At 38.1% G+C, this 21,526-nt stretch overlaps 1 protein-coding gene across 3 annotated transcripts in view; it reads right to left on the bottom strand.

Annotated features, from left to right (window-relative positions):
- Nucleotides 1-20,227, bottom strand: part of pparg (peroxisome proliferator-activated receptor gamma) — a 35,993-nt gene extending 15,766 nt beyond the window's left edge. Inside the window, exons 1-3 of one of the 3 annotated variants that reach the window (XM_075461366.1) lie at nucleotides 20,008-20,227; nucleotides 2,325-2,618; nucleotides 1,843-2,009 (exon numbers count right to left, since the gene is read on the bottom strand). In XM_075461366.1, coding sequence (XP_075317481.1) covers nucleotides 1,843-2,009; nucleotides 2,325-2,616 — 459 coding nt within the window. In that variant the 5' untranslated portion in view covers nucleotides 2,617-2,618; nucleotides 20,008-20,227. Of the gene's footprint in view, nucleotides 1-1,842; nucleotides 2,010-2,324; nucleotides 2,619-7,515; nucleotides 7,572-19,456; nucleotides 19,564-20,007 lie in introns of those variants that run through there. The other 2 variants (XM_075461365.1, XM_075461367.1) reach the window with 2 other exon arrangements.
- Between the last annotated feature and the right edge of the window lie 1,299 nt (nucleotides 20,228-21,526).

The following is a 21,526-nucleotide window of genomic DNA, read 5'->3' on the forward strand; positions in this document are numbered from 1 at the left end:
GAGCTACTGTAGGGGCATGAAAGGTGGTTTAATCACATAATGTGCCCTTAGTCCAAAGTCAGCGCTTAACTCTGAGCAGCTACACAGGAGACCATCTTTATACTGATCTTGATGGCATTTTCTACCTTTGGTGTGCCTTTACAGAAAAGCTAAATCTGTAATTCATGAAGGGGAAAAAAAGATTTTTCCTTGTCAATAGACTAAATGCAGATACTGGCAGGGATCCGACACCTGAAATGAATGAAATCTGTAAAAAACAGAGGCGCTGAGAAGAGCTTTAAGACATGTTGAACTGCAGAACTATACCTCAAGTCGACACTATAGAGTTAACAACAATCCAATACAATATAGTATATAACTTGTATTAGGATTTCTTATTATTTACTTACCAATTCTATAAATGAAAAATTGGTAAGATAAGACCTGTGGCATTCTCCATGTCATGTTTTTCAATAGGAACGCTAATGTACTTAAATTATTAGGGCTAATTTAAAAGATAACATTGAATTGCTAAAACTGTACTGCAAAAGACAATTTGGTAGGTGACTTCAGGACATGAGAAGGAAACAAAGCCTTCTAAGTGTGAATGAATGGAAGAAATACTAGAGGTTGGGAAATAAGTCTGCAGCAAGTGAAAAAAAAATCAAATTCCTTCGGCTCACAGGAAGAAAAAAAGAAGAAGGTTATTGACCTTAAACGAGGTTGTAATCTGTTCTCGGTGTGAAAAAGGAGGGGCATTAAGTTAAAAAAAAACTGTCTAGTGAGCTGTATTAAATCAAAACAGTCTGAATGATATATGTTTTTCTTTTCAAATGACAGGTTATTTTGTCTTACAATAAATCATAACATTTAGTAGAGATCATCATTTTATCTGCTGTTACCATCAATATAAACAGACATTTGAGATATAAAGACATTCATTCAATAAAATAAAACTGTATTGTAAAGAATGGTTTTCCAAAAGAAGATGCCAGCTTACCTATGTACATATACAAAGCACTTCAACTCACACTTTTTCTTTATGTTAGTTGAATTTAAAACTTAAACTTCCTGTAACCAAAGAAAAGATGCATACACAGTATGCTGAAACTGAAAATCCATCTAATTTGTGCTTGGAATACTATGTCACAAATTATACCTTATCTTTCTATCATGCCTCAATATTTCAAACAAAATGGAATTATGTCTGAAACTTTCCCCAGAGTCTATTAGTTATTTAAAACTCTAGACAGACAGTCCAGACAGACAAACTGAGAGTTTAAGGGGCTGGCTCTATTTCGGCACATGCCTAAGTTGAGCCCTCGCAAGTGGAAAATGTACAGGGCTTGTGGTTAGAGAGGCAGACGTGAAAAAGATTTTTTTTTTAAAACTACTCACATCTCTCTAAGCATGATATAATTATTTATTCCACCAACATGTTTCACTGAAAGGTGACATCAAAAGAAAGAGTGGCAGAGAAACAGAACTAAGCGCAGCAAAAGCTGTAACAGCCATCACATTTCCTGACAGCTCTGAGTGGGTTTGACTGTCAATGTTTTTTTTTCATTTTCTTTTTCATTTTGAGCACAACTTTTTGAGAATAAGCTTCCTCTTTAAATAGAGTGACAGGACAACAACAGGTCACTACTTGTACAGTGGCCACCAAACCACGAACTATATGGACAAAACTGCTCAATTAGGGTCACTGACGCTCAACATTTCACACACTGCAAAGAGAGAATCATCTGCTCTGGCTGAATCAGTTAAGTTGTTTTTCAATCAGAGTTTCTTTTCTACAACTTTTTTTGTAATAGTAATATTTTGGACTTTTGAACCAAGCAAAAGAACATTTTTCAGGCCTACCTTACAGCCCTCACAGGCATGAACACCATAGTGAAACCCTGAGGCTTTGTCTCCACACACACGACACTCGATGTTTAATGTTGCTGCTGATCCATCGTCAGGGAGTTTAGCGAACACAGGACTGTCAGAGTACTGTGGAGGGGACTCTGGCTCCAGCTTGATGGAATCTGATAGAAGAAACAATAGCAGAGAGGCAGGGCAGATAAACAGAACGTTCAGTCTTTCATATGAAGGGTTAACACTCTTGGTTAAACTTGGTTTCGTAGAATGTGCTTATCTCTACCAGCTCCAAGTTCCACACTGATGTTTTCAATGCAATATATCAATCAATACCTGACCTTATTTGGCACACCTGAAATATTTTCAAATGAACTATTTCTCATCTGAGAACTTTAAGCAGATATAAATGATTCTACGACAGCAAAAAACAAAACAAAAGACAAGTTAATTTGCTTTATCTCTCATCAACGGACTGTACTTACTGTGAGTGTCCACCTCTGTCCTGAAGCTGTGCATGTTTGTGTAGTCCATGTTGGTCAGGTGTTCTTCACTCTGTGGTGGACTAAGGTCATAGGCCAAACCAGCGGATGAGATGGAGGATACAAGAGGGGGAGACAGGGAGGAAGGGATGGAGGAGGAGGAAATGGAGGCGTAGTCTGTCGTGGACAAATGTTTCATGTCGAGGCAGTGCGGGCTATCGTCCAGCTCCGGTAGGTCCACTGTGCTCAGACTGAAACTAACAGGCCAAGCTAGGAGCTGCTGCGTGTCCACCATGTCTGCAGTACAGAGAGAAGAAGGAGGCAAGCGTTAGCTGATGCAGAATGATATTGCATAGCAGGCAAATGATATTATATCATGTGACGACTTTATGTGGCCTTGATAAAAGAAAACAGTAGTACAACAACTGCTGGGGAGGGGAGGAAGTGGAAAAGTTGGACAGACAGACAGACAGACACAGAAAGGGGGGATAAGATGACAGAAGGTCAAGACAAAGAGGAAGGGAAAAATAAATATGACAATAGTTATATATTTTCAAGCTCACATGCAGCATTCCACAGAGGGTTAATCATTAAATATGTCTGCTCAGAAAAGTTCAAAACATTAGGGCGTGCACACACACTCCCATACAAACACCACACGGAGTAGCTGCTGTCCTCCTGCTCATTCCTGCCGTCTGTTATCTAGCAAACAGGGAGGCAGATTGTGTCACAGGGAGTACAAAACGAACTCTGGCACTGAGGAACGTCTCCTCTGCTCAAAACACTGTCTTTCTCTGATGCTGTTTGGGTGGCTAATGGTATGATTTCCCAACCAAAGGACACTGAATGCAGGCCAAGGATCTGGCACTAGCCTCTCAGTGGAACAGACTGCACTTTCTGAGAGAGCTGAAATGTTTAAGAACCAGTCTGGCAATTGGAAATTGAACATTGAGTTGTCAGGAACCTTTCTCAACCTCTAGGGATTTAGGGTTGGGGCGGGGTGAATTGGTGCACATCCAAATATACAAAATTTCTGTAAAATAAAGTACAATGTTCATGTGTACAGTATTTTCCTAAAATATTGTACAAAAAGTCTGAAATAAGACTCATCCCTTACAGTTCGCTGTGGATCATCACATAAATGGAGGAACACAGATGGTCAGACATTGGATGAGACAAGTCAGATGAGATGATCAAAGTCTGGTTATCAGCAGTTACTTCTGTCCACATGAAAGCAAACCAGATAGAGGGCTATACACACTGGGGGAAATTTGTACAAGGCCGTGATGTAATACAAAAATTCAGGATATTGAGATATTGTTTTTTGAGTTAATGTTGATTGTAATTAGGTAACATTCGGTGCTGTCCTAATAGTTCTTGTCTAGCAATGTTGATTTCCACAGAGAAATCAGTGATTCAAAAAAATTGAAATATCTGTACTAGAAACGTTTTAGTTTTTCTAATCCTTTTTGTTTCTTTTTTAAATTTTTAACACATTTATGCTACAATTCAGACAACTTGTTTAGATTTTACCTTGATTTGATCTCTTGAAAGAGACTGTGAAAAGGAAAAGAAAGAGAGCTGCAACAGTTTATAAATAATCAATGAAGCCAAAGGTCTCTGAGCTGAACCACCTTACCGGCCAAGTAACCTTTATAACCAACGTAGAATCTCAAAATAAACCTTTGCTAATTAAGCTACTGTGCCTGACTTGGAAAAAAATGTGGCAAAGAATGCAAAGATGTATGCAACAGGACAAAACTAAAATAGCAATGCTCGGATGGCAGAGTAGCACCTGGTATAAAAATGACTTGAAATGGCTCCAAATTTCTTGGCAAAACATCCCTGTGGAACAAACATCCTCCTCTCCCAACTACATATTGTTTCCTTTTTACATGTTTGGAATGTGACAGCAAAAATCAGCGAGGGTCCACTTAAAATTCACATGGACTGTGGTATTGTTCCACATTTAGGCAGTGTACATCCACATGCAGTAGCTTCCACTGCCTTGGAAGTTGACTATTAATAACCAGAGAAACCTGGTCATTTTTCCATTTGCTGGCCAGTTGCCAGGCGATCCAATGCTAAAATAGATGGAGCATCAGAGCGACTTGTGTTCTGCTTGGCATCAAGTCATCGTATGGAGAAAGAAATCTAGTGGGAGAGAAAAAGAGCTCCAGAGGTGAAAGGCAAGAGAGATAAAGCAAGAGGGGTGACCGAGAGCGAGTCCCTGGACCACTTAAAGAACTCAAACTGCACCCTGGAGGCTCTAAGAAAAAACCCTTATCTTAGGAAATTCATGCCTTGTGCTCAGCACAGTTTGGAAAGAAAAAAGCGAGATGACTGCAGCCTGGCAGTTAAACCACGGTGCTTAAATCATGTCGCAACTAAAGGTGCAAACAAGTTTGGGCTGAAACTTCTCTCCTGAGATTGTTCATGGAAACAATGTCGTGCAAAATCTATTCAAATTCAACAAGTTTGTATCTGTGAGCATTCTGTGGGAAAACAAGTTGTCAGACATTATAAAAGGTGACAGATGATTAGCAAGGGATGTGTAGTGTGTCTTGCATTTGCAAGGTGTGTACGAGTGTCTCCAGTCAGTTCTCAGATTTCCACGTGTCAGAACTTGACTTACAGAAAAGACAGCAGTTTGTCGGAGTATTTTCTCTTATCTATTGCCTCAGCCATGACATAATAAATAAGTGCCAACAGCAAACTGGTAGGCAGGTCACACAACTGCTCTTCTTGTATTAGCTAGACACACTGATTGCCAGTATGAGCATGCAGGAAAACTGCACTTTTCTTGCAAAATGTGAAACAATTAAATCTAAATCAGCACACAATTAAATTAAAGTGGGAGAGGAATGAATGAAATTTTGTGCTGATGCTGAAGCTGCATTAAAACATAAAAATGAGTAACTAAACTGTTAACTTTGAAAGAAGCTGGGTCGCTGTTCACACAACATGAATGCAAAAGCTTAAGGGAAAGAGATAAAACCAAGAGGTCAAAGTGGGAAATGTGAAATCTTTCCTTAAGGGACTAAGTTGCAAAACCAATGTAATGTTTTTTATGTTTAAATTTCTTCACTAAAGCTATGACTTTGTCCAAAACGGATAGAAGAAAACAAAGGGGATCAGATTACTGTACAGACACTTGCAGCAACTTTGAGGTAAAGTTTCATCAAATAAAATGAATGAGTCTTTAATGACTTTGTAAGGCTCACAAGAAACAAGAACTCTGCAGTAAGAAAACATCCCATATTATCATCATTTCTCCAGAGGGTTTAGAAGCCTCTGTAATCGCTATGCAGCAAGAGTCATTTAACAGTCAGACAAAGGAAAGCACACAGGAACATTAAAGAAGAGTTTAGGACACATAGATGTTAACACAGGAGGCAGTCTGGTTCATGAAGTAATGTGAGAGACAAAAAGGAGAACCTGCCCTGCTGCATTCAAGGCTTTAATGCTCATATCTCTCAGTTTGAATAAAAACTATGTCCCTTGTTTGAGTGTGAGGACTGATCCACTATTATCAGGCAAAAAAATATGTCACTCCAAAGCACTACTGGAAATAAATTTGGACATTTTAATGTATTTTGTTGGAAATAAAATGTATTTCTGAATCAAAGGTCTGCAGTGGGGATACAATATATAAAAGGTACACCGTGTTTTTGAATAGAAGTTGTTTTTTTAATCAATTTTTTTGCATCATTATTACTTAAGCAAATTTGAAACCAGTAAATATAAATATGCGCCATCTGTCAGAGTTAACATATTTCCATCACTTTGCTCATTCTACCAGTGGCTAGAGTATTTCCTCTCCAGTGGAGGGGGTGTTTTTCGCGTTTTTTCACCTCGTAAGTCATTTACATGATCACAGTTCTGTGAATGCGTTGAATGTGTTTATGTGTGACAGGGAGAGAAAGAGAGACAGACAGTGCACAGAGTGAGTTCTGTGACTTCCTGACCTCTTCAAGTAAAACAGCCTGTGGTTCAGCGTCAGTGACTAAAACAAAGATATGCCCGCCTGCACGTCTGCCTCATAGTCCCCACTATTTCTTTGAAAAGATTAGTGTGCTTGATTTTTGCCTGGTTAGTCCTGCAATAGGAAACTGTGGGACTCTGGAAACAACAAGCAATGTAAAAATACTGTGGCGTGTTTGACTAAGCAGTCTAACTCGTGAAGTGAAATGCTCAGTGTTATACATCAAAGGCAGCAAGGTATACATGTTTAAGGAAAAAAATTCTTGACACTTTAAAAAAAAGTTCTGATGGTGTGAAGCCACTAGAGGCTGTTACCTGAGAGGGCCTTCCCCTTTTGCATCTCAATGATCAAAAGGAGGACAAGTGGAAAACCAAGGGCACCCAAAGTGTCACGATGAGGTCTGGACTGCCCTCCTGACAGATATGAGATTCTCCACTTGTCTAAAAACCAACTTGTTTGGTTAGTATTACATTTACTCATGAAAATCTTCAAAGCGTGGTACTGTGGGACGTTAAAAACCACAATCTATGTCTGCTTTGGCACGGCTCTGAGTAAAAATGCACCCAGACAACCTCCCTCTGATTTCAATCTGATCTTATTGATTTTTTTTCATTTTCAATTCTGATATTCCTGTTTGAACAACAGGTCTACCTGAGGTCAAATGGAGCATTTCATGAGCACACTGTGTTAGTAGATACTGTGTTAGTGTTCTGTTTTGCCTCACCGAGGCCTGATAAAAATGTGTGTTCTACAAATTGGAAAGAAATTTGAAGTGATAGAGTGATTCCTTTCAGAGCATTTTTAAATCAATATCTGCGGGTCATGTTGAGTCCACAGATAGCAAACCGCTTCCTCAACTTTTAAACTAAAGCCACTACATTACAAAAAAAACCAAAAAAAACACAGTGAGACAGATAGAAAACTGTCTTAAGAATACACAGCCACCGTATATCATGTAGTTACACTTTTTCTTCTTATTCATCTCTTTTGGAGATAAGAACTCTTTGAACTTTAAGTTTCTGAGCTCACTGGTGCTACCGAATATCGCATTCATCTGGCAAAAAAACACCAAATCTAGCCTATGAGGTGATAAATCATCTGAAAGAAGCCAAATATATGAATGAATATGAAAAAGTACAAAAAGAAAAAAACTGGATGACAGACAGCAACACACACACAAACACTCAGGGTCCAGGACTGTCCACTCACCCTGTTTCTCTTGTCTAAGGTCGGAGAGTGTTCACAGTCAGTTCACTGGTGAGCTTCTTAGTGACAGTGGCAGTGTCAGGACAGGAGAACGTGGTTGGTGTGTGCATGGTCATGTTTTTCCTCAGGAAGTGATGACCAATAGAAAGGGAACTACACACACACATTTTCTCTATCTAAAATAGTCTGGCCTCAGCAAAAGTTCAGACAGCGAACCATCATGTGGTCTGTGTGTGTCTGTGTGTGCGCGCGTGTGTGTGTGTGTCAGTGTACGTGTCTTTCATTTCCATTTCTTGATATACCAACACTTCAACATGACTTTACAGTATAAACGTATGTATCTGTGGTTTTGAGCACACTTTTTGTGTGTTTTCTTGTAAACATACAGAAGCATAGCTGCATGTGTGTGTATGTGTGTGTGCATATGTGTGAGGTGGTAGACATCAGATGCAGATGATTTCCTGTTGCTTCACTCTGACAGGCAACCTCATCATGCCTCTTTGGTTGCACTTCTCTACCTCCTCTCAGTCACTTTGTGTTGATTTGACAGAGGTGACGTACTCACTTCTCCTCTAAAGCAAAAACTAACACAACACTGACAAACTAGTCTTCGGATTTATTTTACAAAATAACATAGGTTACGTGTGAATATCAATTTCTCAGCACATTAAAGCTGGCAAATAGCCTAAACTGGAGGAAGACATTATTCATTCAGCATTATTCTGCTTTAGTGTAGCTGAAAATTCAAGTTCATCTCCTCTAATTCAAATTCAATTGGTAAAGTACACGGGAGTACAATCTTTTCAATATTCAGTACAACATAATAGCACTAGACAGCTTATTCCAAATCATAATGTTTTTTGGTCTTATTTAATGTTTTTTCTACATTCTATTGTTTTCTACAGTATTTTATCTGTAATAAGTTTCACTATATATAAACTGAAAAAAACCCTGCCTTTTGAAACTGACATATTTGGTGATGTTAACCAGTCACTATTGTATCGTTTTGAAATATATATAAAAAACAAAACAAATCAAGACATCTTAGTTGACGGTGGACGATCCAACATTTCAACATAAAGGGGCAATCTGTGCAGCTTTTGTCTCTCACCATATGCATTCAAATTCTACTTAAAAGACATCCCAGGGCCGAGCAAGAGAGAAGTGGTTTCTCCCCATTGATTGTGGTTGTTTGAATTTTGTGCCTCCATCTGCATTTGTATACAAGTTACGTGACAACACAGGGATTTACAAAAAAAAAAGAAAAAAGAGGGAAAGCACAATTCATCCCAGTAAAGAAACATTTTTGGTAAAAAAAAAGGCTTCTCAATTACAAAAGGGAATTATCACGGAAATGAGACACTCCAAAAGACACTTTGGAGACCAAAGAGATTCCCAGCTTGTCTGTAACCATCAAACATCCACTCGAAATGACATTGCGTTTTATTAGGAAGGGTCAAGCTTTGATAGCTATGTCAAGTGCTTTCACATTAGTTTGACAGAAGCTTTCATCATTTCACTCCCATATCAAGTGTGCACTAGGACAATTACCAGTCCTTCCAGAAACGCAAAGCAATGGAAGGGAATACAGAGCTGAGTGTTTCTTAAGTCTGAGGATCATCAGGTGTTTGAAAGAAAAAAAATGTTAGATGTTTTCTAAATAAGCTGACTGGTTAACACTAAAATTACAGGCATCCTAAAGGCGGAAAAGATACATTTTCACTTGTATGTACAAAATGACTTCTTGTTTGTTCACACAGCTATGATAATGCTAAGCTAACAACTCACACGAGATAGATGCTCACGCCATGACAAATCCACCACAGTGTTCCTTAATTTGAAAAAGAAACTAGTAGTAGTAGTAGGTGTGAAGGCATAAAACTCAGGTACAAGTTGAAACTGCACTTCAAAAGTGGCAGGTGTGTGGTTAAACTGTCAAACATTACTCATCCGGTCCGATTGTCTTTGCACGTTAAGTTATGTATTTTTATGTAATTTGTAAGATAAAGCAGACAAAACCATGTCATGAGTGAGACTTCAACAAAACCACTGGTAGTATCAGTGCTTTGTGCCAAAACTGGTTTTCAGTCAGTAAAAGTGAACAAACAGAAAACTGCACTTTCAAGTTTATGGTTCTTCACATATGGACTCTAAAGTTGGAACAGACTGCTACTAATAGTTTACCTTGCGAGGCGGCTAGAATCAGTCAAGTAATGAGAAAATCTGTCTTGGATTCATTTGTGGTGAAAGCAAAATGTTTAGAACGAAGTTTGAAGTTCATACATGAGAGTTATAGAGCAGTTATAGTTATAGTCAATCAATTCCCCTGCTAGATAATCTTTGAAAGTGCCTGCAATTTTCCAAATAGTTTCTATATAGGACTTGTGAGATGGTTCTGTGAAATAGACCATCTGGAGTTACAAGTTTATTAATTGAGAATTAATCAGGTGATCTGGCCATTCAGTCCTGTGTGCCACTCTTAGCTTAACAAACTCAAAATACCCCCCTTCTACATCAAAGGGAAAAGTTAAGAAATACTGACTTAAATGCAAAAATCCTCAAAGTGAAAGCAACAGCCTGGCAAAAGTAAATCACTGTGACATTAAGCTGCATGAGTAAATGTGGTACATGTTGCAGGTATGCCAGAAAATCGGTTTAATTATGTGCTAACCCAAATAAATCAAAACCCTAGAACCATGAGAGACCGGATACAGTGGACTATTTTGCATCTAAAAGTCTGCAAGCACCATAAAGGGCTTTATACTCCAATCTGACAATCGGCCGTCGGGCACATCTTGAGTGTCTGTGAACCTCTTCACTTCTTCAGTGTGTGCGCACTGTTGGTGAGTCCATCAACATCCTTTCTCAGAAGATTCAACATGTCAGAATCTGTGTCGCCTGTGTGTGAAATTGTCGTTGGCGTAACCAGCGTAGCAAATAAAAGAGCATGAATAAAAGCACAGGTAGGCAGAGAGAGGCAGCAATGACGACAGAAGGCAAATGGTTTTATGTCACACACACATTTCTCATTTGCCATGTGGTCATTAATGTGTCAATCAACATTTTCAGAACATCGTGGCCATGTCTAGTGAAGGAACAGTAGACAAACTCATAAACTTGACTCAAGAGAGACCAAATATGTTGAAAATTACTACAAAACACAAGTCACACAATACTATGTTTATGGGTTTTTAAAATTTTTTTTATCTACATGGTCTTCTGATTTCCAATAATTTATAACGTAGGCACTACCACCCTTTTCTGCACTGGGAAACTATGTCTTTTCACATTGGTATAAACTGTACATCTTGGCCAGCAGCTGGAATTTAGGTTTGTGGTGTGTTCATGTGCTATTTTACTTGCCCATGCGCTGGCAACGTGAGAAATCTAAGAAAGGGGGCTTGATATTGATGCTGATCATTCGTATAGAATTGTTGTATGTTCGTCATGGTGTCCATGCTTAACATACCAATCTTAGGCTACGGCTACACGAAAACGTTTTTCACTGTAAACGATACTTTTGCTTATCGTTTGGCTGCCGCGGCCACACGGAGCCGGCGTTCCCACTACCCCAAAACGATAGTTTTTGAGAACGGGTTCCAGAGTGGGAAGATTTGAGAACGGCGTCGTTTCGTTTCCATTGTTACAGCCAAAACGGATTCGTTTACATCTGCGTCACAGCCACATGGCTAACGCCATTCAAAATCCGGAAGAAGAAGACAACACAACAAGGACAGACAGCACTGCTGCAGACACTGCTAACTACAGCGGCGTTGTTGAAGGAACAACGTGAGCTTCGCGCTGGTTGAAGTAGGGGCGTACACGCATGCGCATTGCTTCTTCTATTGTTCTGGTGTAACCGGTGGGGGTGGCTTACAGCGCACCTAGAGGTGTTTCGTGTGTACTACATCATTTTCATTGTTTTCATCGTTACCATCTGGACCTGAGTCTTTACAGCAGCTTTCACGTGGTCGCAATAATTTTCGTACCCGTTTTCAAAAAAACCCTCGTTTCGTTTTCGTGTAGCCGTAGCCTTAGCCACCTGGTCAAAGCTGTCAATACAGAGGAAACAAAGGCATCAATATTTTAGGAAATGTGCCTTTTTACAGTGTTTCTGAGAGTTACACAGGAAGATATTAGAGCTACAGCTAGAGATAGTAGTAAATTATGTTAAAAAATATGGACATCCTGTCCATGTATACCAACAGAAAAACTAACCTAATAGCCTGTTTTACCATATTACATGGTAAAATGATTTAATGATGTATCTCATTAGTTTATTTCAGACGCATAAATGTAAAAAGTGTGAATAATTACAGCTAAGGCTTGACAATTGTAAATGTGGTATCAGTCTTTTGAGACAAGAAAGCATATTATCTAAAATGTTGAAATAAACCTTTAAACTGAACTGTGGCACTGCACTTAACCCACTGAAGTAGAAAATCAATTAAGGTAATAGGAACTTTAATACTCCACATTTATAACTCTATTTTGGCTCTCTGACTGCACTCCTCTATGACGACAAATCACTCATCAATTTCCAAATGAAGAGATATATGACTACCAATCATAATGTCTACCCTCCTATAAGTTCTAGTGTCCAACATTCAAAGTAATCTATTAGCAGAAAACCAATATATTTGTTTATAGCTGAAGTAAACCTTCATCAATTTGGAATCAAATGTAAAGTGACTTGTTTTTATAACCTTAGAACAAACAGTTTTTATCTAAAGCCGCCACAAGTAGCAGTTTTTTATCCTTCACATTACTATAGTCACAGTTTTTAAATACAGTAGACTGAATGTCAATATTCAACCCGTCAATTATCTAATGTCATTCAGACAGAGGTCTTGTCAGATTCTCACTCCCAACTATACAAACATGTTTCCAGAATAGTGGCATAACTGGGAGTTTTAACAATTAGAGGGCAGGGTGGTTGAATACCAAGAAAATGTGATGGTAAATGAACATACTGAACTATTTTATCCAAACAAAGACATATTTTTAAGATATATTTATATGCACATGCAAGGACAATTAAGAACACTTGGACCTAAAAACAAAGCTATTTAAAATCAGAGTCAGATAAGGATAAATACACATTCACAAGTAGTTGAGTATGCATAAAAACATGTGGCAGGAGAGACAGACAGAGCAGCCACTGTTGTACCATAGAAGTCCTATGCACTTGTGTCTGCTTCATTTGCTGCTTTCTGGGAATCTGAGTTTTCACAATGATCTGAGGACACAAACTTTCCCCTAATTCCCTTAAAATAGTTATGAGTTAATACTTGATGAGTCCCTTGTGCCTAGAGAGCTTCCTTACTGGATATGAGGAAGGAGAGTTGCATGCTGCCAAGGCCTTACACACTCACAGTTTCTCATGTATGTAGTATGTAGCCTTTCTTTGAGGCACACCTTCCATTTGTAACGAGAGAAAAAAGTCAAACTCTATCAATCTGTGTTGCACCCAAACTGTCTTACATGTACACACACCTCTGAGTTTAAAAGGTGTTGCACTGAAAAACAGGGAACAAGTGTGATTTATGATAATACCATACAACAGGCTATCACTATGTGTGTTTATGATTGCAATTGTTTAAGTCATGTGAGAAATCACAGCAGTGAAGGGTCATAGGTAAACATGGGTGTGAGAGCATGGCAATGCGGTAGGAAAGGGGAGATGAACACTGAAGGAAGGGTCATGCCCTGTTCTTCGAAGAAAAGAGGAAAAGACGGGAGTGTGCTACCTTCAGCTGCTGGAAAATAACAAAGCAACAAATGACATCTTTCATTCCCATCACTTACTGTAAATATGTGTACTGTGAAACGTGCACAGAAGAAACGGATCTTGGATCTTGAATTGTTTGCGTGATTTAGGGGAGATGTAAAAACGGTCAGTTGCGTCAACAGGTGACTGTTCGTTAAATGACTCTCAGGCACAGCAAGTCGATTAAAAAAATAGTTTACCAGCACCACGTCTTAATGCTGCGTTAAACAAAATGTTTCCTCTGTAAATCCTTGCCAAAGTATGCATTTTTCTTTTCCTTCACTGCACTGTCCTGCCTGAATTTCCCCTCTGTGTTGAATAAACTCCCAACTAATTAACACTGTTTATAAATATTTTTCTACAAACCCCTTAAATCTGTTCACTTTTTGAACAAACTCTAATTACTTTCTATGAAGAAAGTAGCCAGAGCCTCCCTGCAACTATACAACTGTTTTTTTCTTTAAACAGACTCACTGTGCAGGTTACATTTAACTGAATGCATGACAATGAGTTGCTCAATGTGAAAAAACTTCACATGAAATCATTTTACATGTTAAGACAACAAATACCAAAGCACATATGTTGTTTACAGTAATTGTGTCAGAAGACATTTGTAAAATCAGTACATATTAGTTAATGACTAGTCATAACAGGCAGCCTTTCAGCCACTATGTTAGCCGCATCGTGGTGTCTGATAACAGAATCTGCAAAATAAATTAAAAAATTAAAAAAACATAGGGTTAGGGTTACTTTTAGGAATTCAGTCGTATCTAAATATAGTATATTAGTGCATAGAAAGCCGTAATATTGTATTTAAAATACAATATTACTGTAGTTAGTATTATTATTAAACATATTCATAAAAAAAATTGATAAATATATTGTGTACAACCAGTAAATTGTGATTAGCTGTAATTGCATTTTTAGACACACTGCCCAGGCCGGACTAGTACAATCATCATTTAATTAATAACCACTTTGTGGAAGCTGGTTGTAATTGCTGGCTAAGGCTAAGGTACTCACTTCTGACCTGTTCTTTATTGCAACTCCAGCATTTCTACTTTTCTTCTTCTCCAGACCGCATAATTTGTCTGGAGAAGATAAATTGCCCCCCCACACATACACACAAAACCAAGAAAAAAACAGTATGTTATTCAAATTCCGAAACAGGGTTGAGATCAGAACAACAATAGACGTGGATCTCCCAATTAGAGCTAAGCTGCTGTTCTAAAAACAACCATATAACTTCAATTCCATTTTTTTCCACACAGAAGATCCCTCAACAATAGAGGTCTCTTTTTTGCCAAGACTTGACTCCACTTCTCCAGTTATATTTTGAAACTGATATTTTTCCGTATGAAGAAATATCTGTCCAGACAAGAATGCAGAAATTGCTTCGGAGCCAGAACAGTAGTTTGTGCAATGACAAAACGGATAGCACAAACAGATCGTTATTAAGGCTTTCAGCGCATGCACATTACACTGAGCAACAGTGAGCATGCGGGATGAAGACTGAGATGCCCAAAACCTCTCTTTGTTGTGTCCACATGGATACACTGAGAACAGAGTTTCTAAAAAAATCTTTACTTTGGTGTAAAGTGTTTTTTAGATTCTCAGTTTTTCTGACCAAAAACACTGTTTCCACATGGAAAAGAGGTGCAAAAGCAGATGAGAAATTTTGTTTTGCAAATTATCTGTGTTAACGTAAAAAGGGCCTTGGAATCTTTTAAGAGCTTATTGGAATAAATGAAGTCAAGAAATAGCCTTTTTTTAACCCAACCCAACTCCATTAGTTTAATCAAGTGACCGCTGATAAACGTCTGCTAGTAATGGTTTTCATTACACCTGGTAATATTAACCATTTATTATGATAGACGAGCTGAAGTCCCTGAGTATCTGAAATGCTATTTAAAAAAAATGTGGATTTAGCCTTCTTTTTACTACCCAAATTTACAAGTGCAGCAGCAGTACTTAATGGACAGAAGCAAGCCCACCACTCCATATATTATTCCAAATAACCAACAAATAGCTAATTACCAGAACATGTGCAACAGAAACTGTAAAACACCTAAAGCTTTCCAGAAAGAATGAAGCCATTAGAGTCTTTGTTCCCATTTTACTTTGAGGATCATTTGACCTTTCAAATTATTAGCCAATTTTAGATTGAGTAGGTGGATTACTGGTGTCATGCATCACTCCCAGCATGCCTGAACTAGTGATGTCTCAAGCGGTACCATTTTCTGTGCACCAACTAGGAACCCAGCATACAAAAAGTCTGAGTCATTCTTGAGTTCCCACTGGAGACTAAGATTTTGAACTGAGGACCTGCTGTTTGCCCCCACATATTTCTAAAAGAGAAATTAGAACAAAGGTTGATAGATATCCCTGTTTGTTGACTAATTTCTGTGTTATAGTGCATCGGCAAGAATGAGGTTTATGATTGAGGATAGATCCTTACAAAGCCTGAGAAGCACCGTGTTTGGTGTGTGTGAGCTGTTTTATCGAATTGATTATTGATTTGTTTGACAAGATGCAAAGATCTGGTCTAAAGTTGGATGCCTGATTCCAGTTCATACTAATCTGAGTCTTTTTTTAACGAGAAAATGTACCCTTGTTTCTTTTGTTTTGACACCATTGTACTTAGAAATAGCCAAGGTCAGAAAACACAGCAACATTACAAGAGTCTGACAGAACGGGCTTTCAGAAGATCACGGAGGAAAACAAAGGTTTAACTGAACAACATTATTTTGAGCTGATAGCAAAAGCTGGTCAAAATGAAACAGCCTCTCCAGTCTCTCACTGCCATACATTAAGTTTGGCAAACCAGAGCTGGAGCAGACTTTGCGTCTTTAAACTTTAATAGATTCTTACAAAGAACAATTTGGGTAATCACTGGAACTTTAATCTTTTATCAAGCTTTTCAATTAAGTTTGTCAAATGTGTGGCCTTGTTAAACGATTTGTGGTTATCTCAATGTAGGAAATGACATGATGAGGCTCAAACTATGAAAATATTGGCAAAGGAAACAGAAACATAAAGAGCAGCAACATTTGAGCTGGTTAGTTGATCAAGACAAAAGTAACCAAAGAAAAGTTTGATTGTCCATTGACTGACAAAAGCGTTCATGAGCATTCAAAATAATAATAATTTGTAGATAACAGAAAAGGACCTACAGGTAGAACCCTAATCAAGAGGCATCATTTCTCAAGTTCACAATCTCAAGCATGCGACTGGAGGTAGAGTTAAAAATCAGTTGGTGATGATGATTAAGTGCAAAGCCAATCAGCGATATTATGTGTTTTCCTCTCTGAAAATAACAGAACAATATTACACTATTGTTGTTACTTTGCTCAGTGTTACGATAAATGATCACTGCTCTGAGAAAGTTCTGCTGTTTGAGACTGAAAAACACAATTTACCGCTATTGTTAGATGAGTGTGTCTTCAAATATAAGCAAGGCTTGGGCACAGCCTAGGAAATGTCATGTTTACAACTTGTACTGAAATGTAGTTTCTTTGCCATCCAGACAGACGTACTCAACGCAGTACTTGCTTTGATGGTGGTATGAGTGTGTATGAGTGTGAATCATTTCTCAGGTGGCAGGTGTTGTGATTAAAGCAGCAATGTTCAAAGGTATAGTAGACTATATCTTAACCATATAAAAGCAAAAAAAAGACTCTAACTATGTATATATGCAGCCTACTGAACTTCAAAATCAAAGCATTTTAAACACATCTGCTCACAAATGTTTGGCTATTACTAAACACTAAAATCACTAAGACATTAAGAGAAGTTTAGATTTTCACTGCTTATTTTAGCCTCATCTGCAGTTCATAGACTTTCCAAGTTAAAATTAGATAGATAGATAGATAGATAGATAGATAGATAGATAGATAGATAGATAGATAGATAGATAGATAGATAGATAGATAGATAGATAGATAGATAGATAGATAGATAGATAATTTTAGTCCAAGCACTCTTTAAAAAAAAAAAAGTTAAAATAAAAAAATTAGTTTTTAGATCCAGGAAGTATAGAGTATAGAGAGGGGGATATTGTGGTTTCACAGAGTTGCATAAAAGATGAACAAGTACAGCATTTCTTTTTACTTGCAAACAGCTGGCATGTCTTTAAACTTTTGCTTGATGTCAATAAAGTCCCGCTCTGCAGCAAAGGTGCAGTTGTATGTAGACAGTAAATGGTGAAATGATTGGTCTTGAAGTTAATAATTACACCCAATTAAAAAAAAAACAATAGATGACCTGCTTTGCTAAACTGCTTCAAACATTAGGGTTATCCAGCAAAACAGAATCAATGGTAGCCTTTTTATAAAAATCTCAAAATAACATTAAAATTGAATTATAGTGGGGGTAGGGATAAAAGTGGTTCATTATCTGTGGGCTGATACAGTATGTCATTTGGTTTCATCTAGATGTTCATGCAGAAACAGGGGTGCAGCCTGTCTTCCTTCCTTTTAATGCGGTGATTACGTTTTATTCTTACACAGGTTTTACATGTTACTAAAGCCACTGCAGCGAAAACTATTGCTTCAGGGACTCTGAGTCAAAACAGACCAAAAAACCAAGACAAATCCAGGTGGAGGGACATATCTAAAAAAGGTGGACTTTGTCGTAACACCAACTAAAGTAATGCGTGTGTGGAAGAATGTTATCAACAAATAGTAAAACATGACTTTCAACGCATGGGATGGACAACAAAAACATAGCATGGTATCTTTAGGCACTCCTTCCATTTATGACAAGAGAGCAAAGTCCAAATCTCTTGCAGTCATTCACACACGCACACATATCAATACGCTCACCTCACTTTAGGAATTATATAACTTGATAAGATAACTTTCTAGATTTGGTACACAAGAGACTCAAACCTGAAAAGGCTGACATACATGGTTGCAAAACCAAATTATTACCAAACAAATGTTAAAGTCAGTCAAATGACTTAATCAAAATGTCATGCTTTGACATTAATCTGCAACAGTAATCATAGAAACAAACCTTGGTAACTTCTCCTATTTCTCAATCACAAATCATGACATTGAAAGAGCTATGTCGCAAAGCTGATGACTTTTTAACCTTCAATGAACTTCTGTGATAAACCGGACATACATTTCTGATACACGTCTAATAATTTAGAGCAACCGTTTGATAAGTGATATCGCCATCACCTCACCTGCAGGTGTTTATGTGTAAAAAGCCTGTTACAGATAATGATTGCTTCTTTGGCAGAGTTCTTGACTGCTACCACCCTATCCCTGACTATTCGGAGGAGACACAACAGCATAAGGACAACCATTACAACAAATCCTGTACTTTCCACATCTGGCATTTATTCACCGATTTCCTATCATCCAGACGGCCCTTCAGAAAAATATGAGAGATTAAACATTTTCTTGAAACTGATAATCTATCACAGTGAACTTTACATGTTGATTTATCATGGTGTAATGATGCTACGATGTCTTCGACTCCAACACTGGAACCAGGTAATGTTTGATAAACATTAGAGCAAACATATAGAAAGGTAAGAGATTTCACACTTAATAGCTTCTTATCAATTAAACTGTAGGATAAAATAGCTGTGTGGAGTCTTTTATATATATAATTCTTTATTATTTTACAGATATACACACACACACATATATATATATATATATATGTGAAACAATTAAGATACTCTGACAATTAGGCAGCACTGACTATATTGTTCTGTTACCTGCAGTAAGTTATCTGACATCGACATCACATCGAAAGGAAAATTATGCCTTTTTAACAAAAAACTGATCAGTTTTCTTTGCAAGTGTGATTAGATTGTCCTAATACATTACCATGAGGACATTTAACAGTTGGTAAAATCTTTCACAGAGCAACAAACCTCGTGGAGAAATCAGTGTTTGTCCCTGAGCCTGTGTCCACATTATAGCTGAGTCACAGCAATTCAGTCAGTTCAAAACATACTGAATTACAACAATGCTGAGTAATATCTACAAAATATTCATATGACACGAGAGATAAAGGAGGAGATGTAGGACACATGACAGGTCACGTATACCCACTCAAGTGCTGATTTTCTCATAGAAAAAAACCCCAAAACAAAACAAAACCTCAGCGGTGCAAAACCCTGAAGGAACAAATAATTATATCTCTTACACTTACCTGGGTAATTGTAACCACTTTGATAGTTAAAATCTCTGCCTGGTTTTTGCATGTCAAACTCCCACTCACACTATGGCCAACAGACACAATGTGGACCAACTCCTGACTGTCTGCCAGTTGTCAGTCCTGTGACCGCACCCCCCTTATCATCACCACCCCCAATCTGCACGCCACTGGTAGCCTGTCACACTGCGAAGAGTGCCCACCTCAGCAGCCCCTTACATCTATCCAACTCACCAGTCTTAAGATTATTGGAAAATGGCAGAGGAAAGTATAATCATTCATCTCACATTGTGAATTTCCGTATTTCAACCTTGTTTGTACACAATCAGGATGGATACATACATATACATATATTTCTTTTTTAAAAACATGCGGAAATATTAGATAGCAGATGCAGACCTTGATTTAATGTGCATTCCCTTGAACGCTAATTCATTTTTCTAACTGAAATCAGGTAACTTTTTTGATGGTTGTTTCAGCGTTTTAACACGCAAACAGCAGCCACAACACACAGCGCAGCAAACTGAGCGGAGCGGAAGGTGACTGACCTGATCAGTGTGCTGAACCGCAGAGGAGACAGAGCACAGTGGCTGTTTTCAGTAGCTGGATCGTCCTTCTCGGTTGTGTTGCCTCTTTAACGTTACTTATCGGTTCCGGTGACCGCTGTCAAAGCACCGTGCGCACAGGAGCGCTGCGTCAAGGTGGTCAGGTCTGTGCGCTGTGGAGTTTTCTGCTCGTGCTGCTGCTGCTGTGGTCGGTGCAAGCTTTACTCTCTCTCCTCCCGCCTCCACTCAACACATCGGGATCTTGAGGACACATGCAGCGGCATCAAATTACCCTCTAAAGCCCCGATTTATTTCCATTTGGCTCTTTAAGGAAATTTTCTTAGTAGGTTGTACTGCACGAAAGAGTCAGGTAATGTTTTAAGGTTTTTATTTGTTTGGTTGTTTATTTTTAAACCCTTAGTTTGATGTTTTGAACCAATGGACTAACTTATTTACATTTAATAGTTTCACAGTTTGAGTCGCTTACCTAGTGAGTAAGCTAAGATGGTTGACAGGTCTCCGTCTTGGTTAAAGTGAAGCTGCACTTTTTGCTCATTTGGTTAGTGGACTGCTAATCAAAAAGTAGTAAAAGTCCACCTACCGGCATCTTAAAGCTCTAAAATGAGACCGGCTCAAATTATTAACGTTTATGGTATAAATTGGTTAGTATTTTCTGCCCTGACCAGTTGTCGAGCAACGAGCCTTTGTCTACCAAATATCGCTCCCCGCCAAGAATTAGTCCTGTTTCTTCATATCCGCTTTTCGCGGATTTTTTTGCGGTCCACATCCAATAACAAATTTAATGTGTTTTTAAGTGAGCTTTTTTTGGGTGCTATTTGCCAGTCTTTGCTTTTATTACACATGCACAAATGGAAAAAAAGGACAGCGTCTCCCGTCTTTTCTTTTCTTTGACCTTTTCCTTTTGTGCTAAGCTAGTTGATGGAAACTAATGCAGTCCCATGCGAATATTGCAGCACTACGCTGCAAAAGAAAGCATACAAAACAAGAACAGAAATGAATCAGCTAAATGTCCATGAAAAAATTAACATATTACTCTGATTTTTGGGATGATACAGAAGTATGATCACTATGTAAGTGTAGTTTTGATGTGGAGCTACAGGAAATATATTTTCTACCGCTACCTTTTCTGTGACCATGAATTTTATTTCCTGGTTGTTTTTTCTTCTTTAAAGTCTTGAATATACCTTATGTTCTCAGTTTGGAACATGCATTAAGCAAAGAAAAAAGAAGAAGTACAGTATTTCTTTTTAAAATCCAATGGAGTAAAGTGAAATAAACAAGTCTAAGCGCCACAAAAGTGTACTCGCTGTACATTGGAACGTGTATTTTAGTATTTTGTTTAACTTGTTTCCATTCATATAAACGTTTGTGACTCTTAAAATGAGTCGTCCCCTTCATAGTCAATTGGTTTGTTAATGATGACTCATGAGATCATTACAGTCACACTTTTGGCATCACAGACTTTGGTCTACTAAATGTCAGCATAAGTCGTGAGATAATT

This window comes from Odontesthes bonariensis, chromosome 3 (genome assembly GCF_027942865.1).
Source record: "Odontesthes bonariensis isolate fOdoBon6 chromosome 3, fOdoBon6.hap1, whole genome shotgun sequence".
Lineage (NCBI taxonomy): Eukaryota > Metazoa > Chordata > Actinopteri > Atheriniformes > Atherinopsidae > Odontesthes > Odontesthes bonariensis.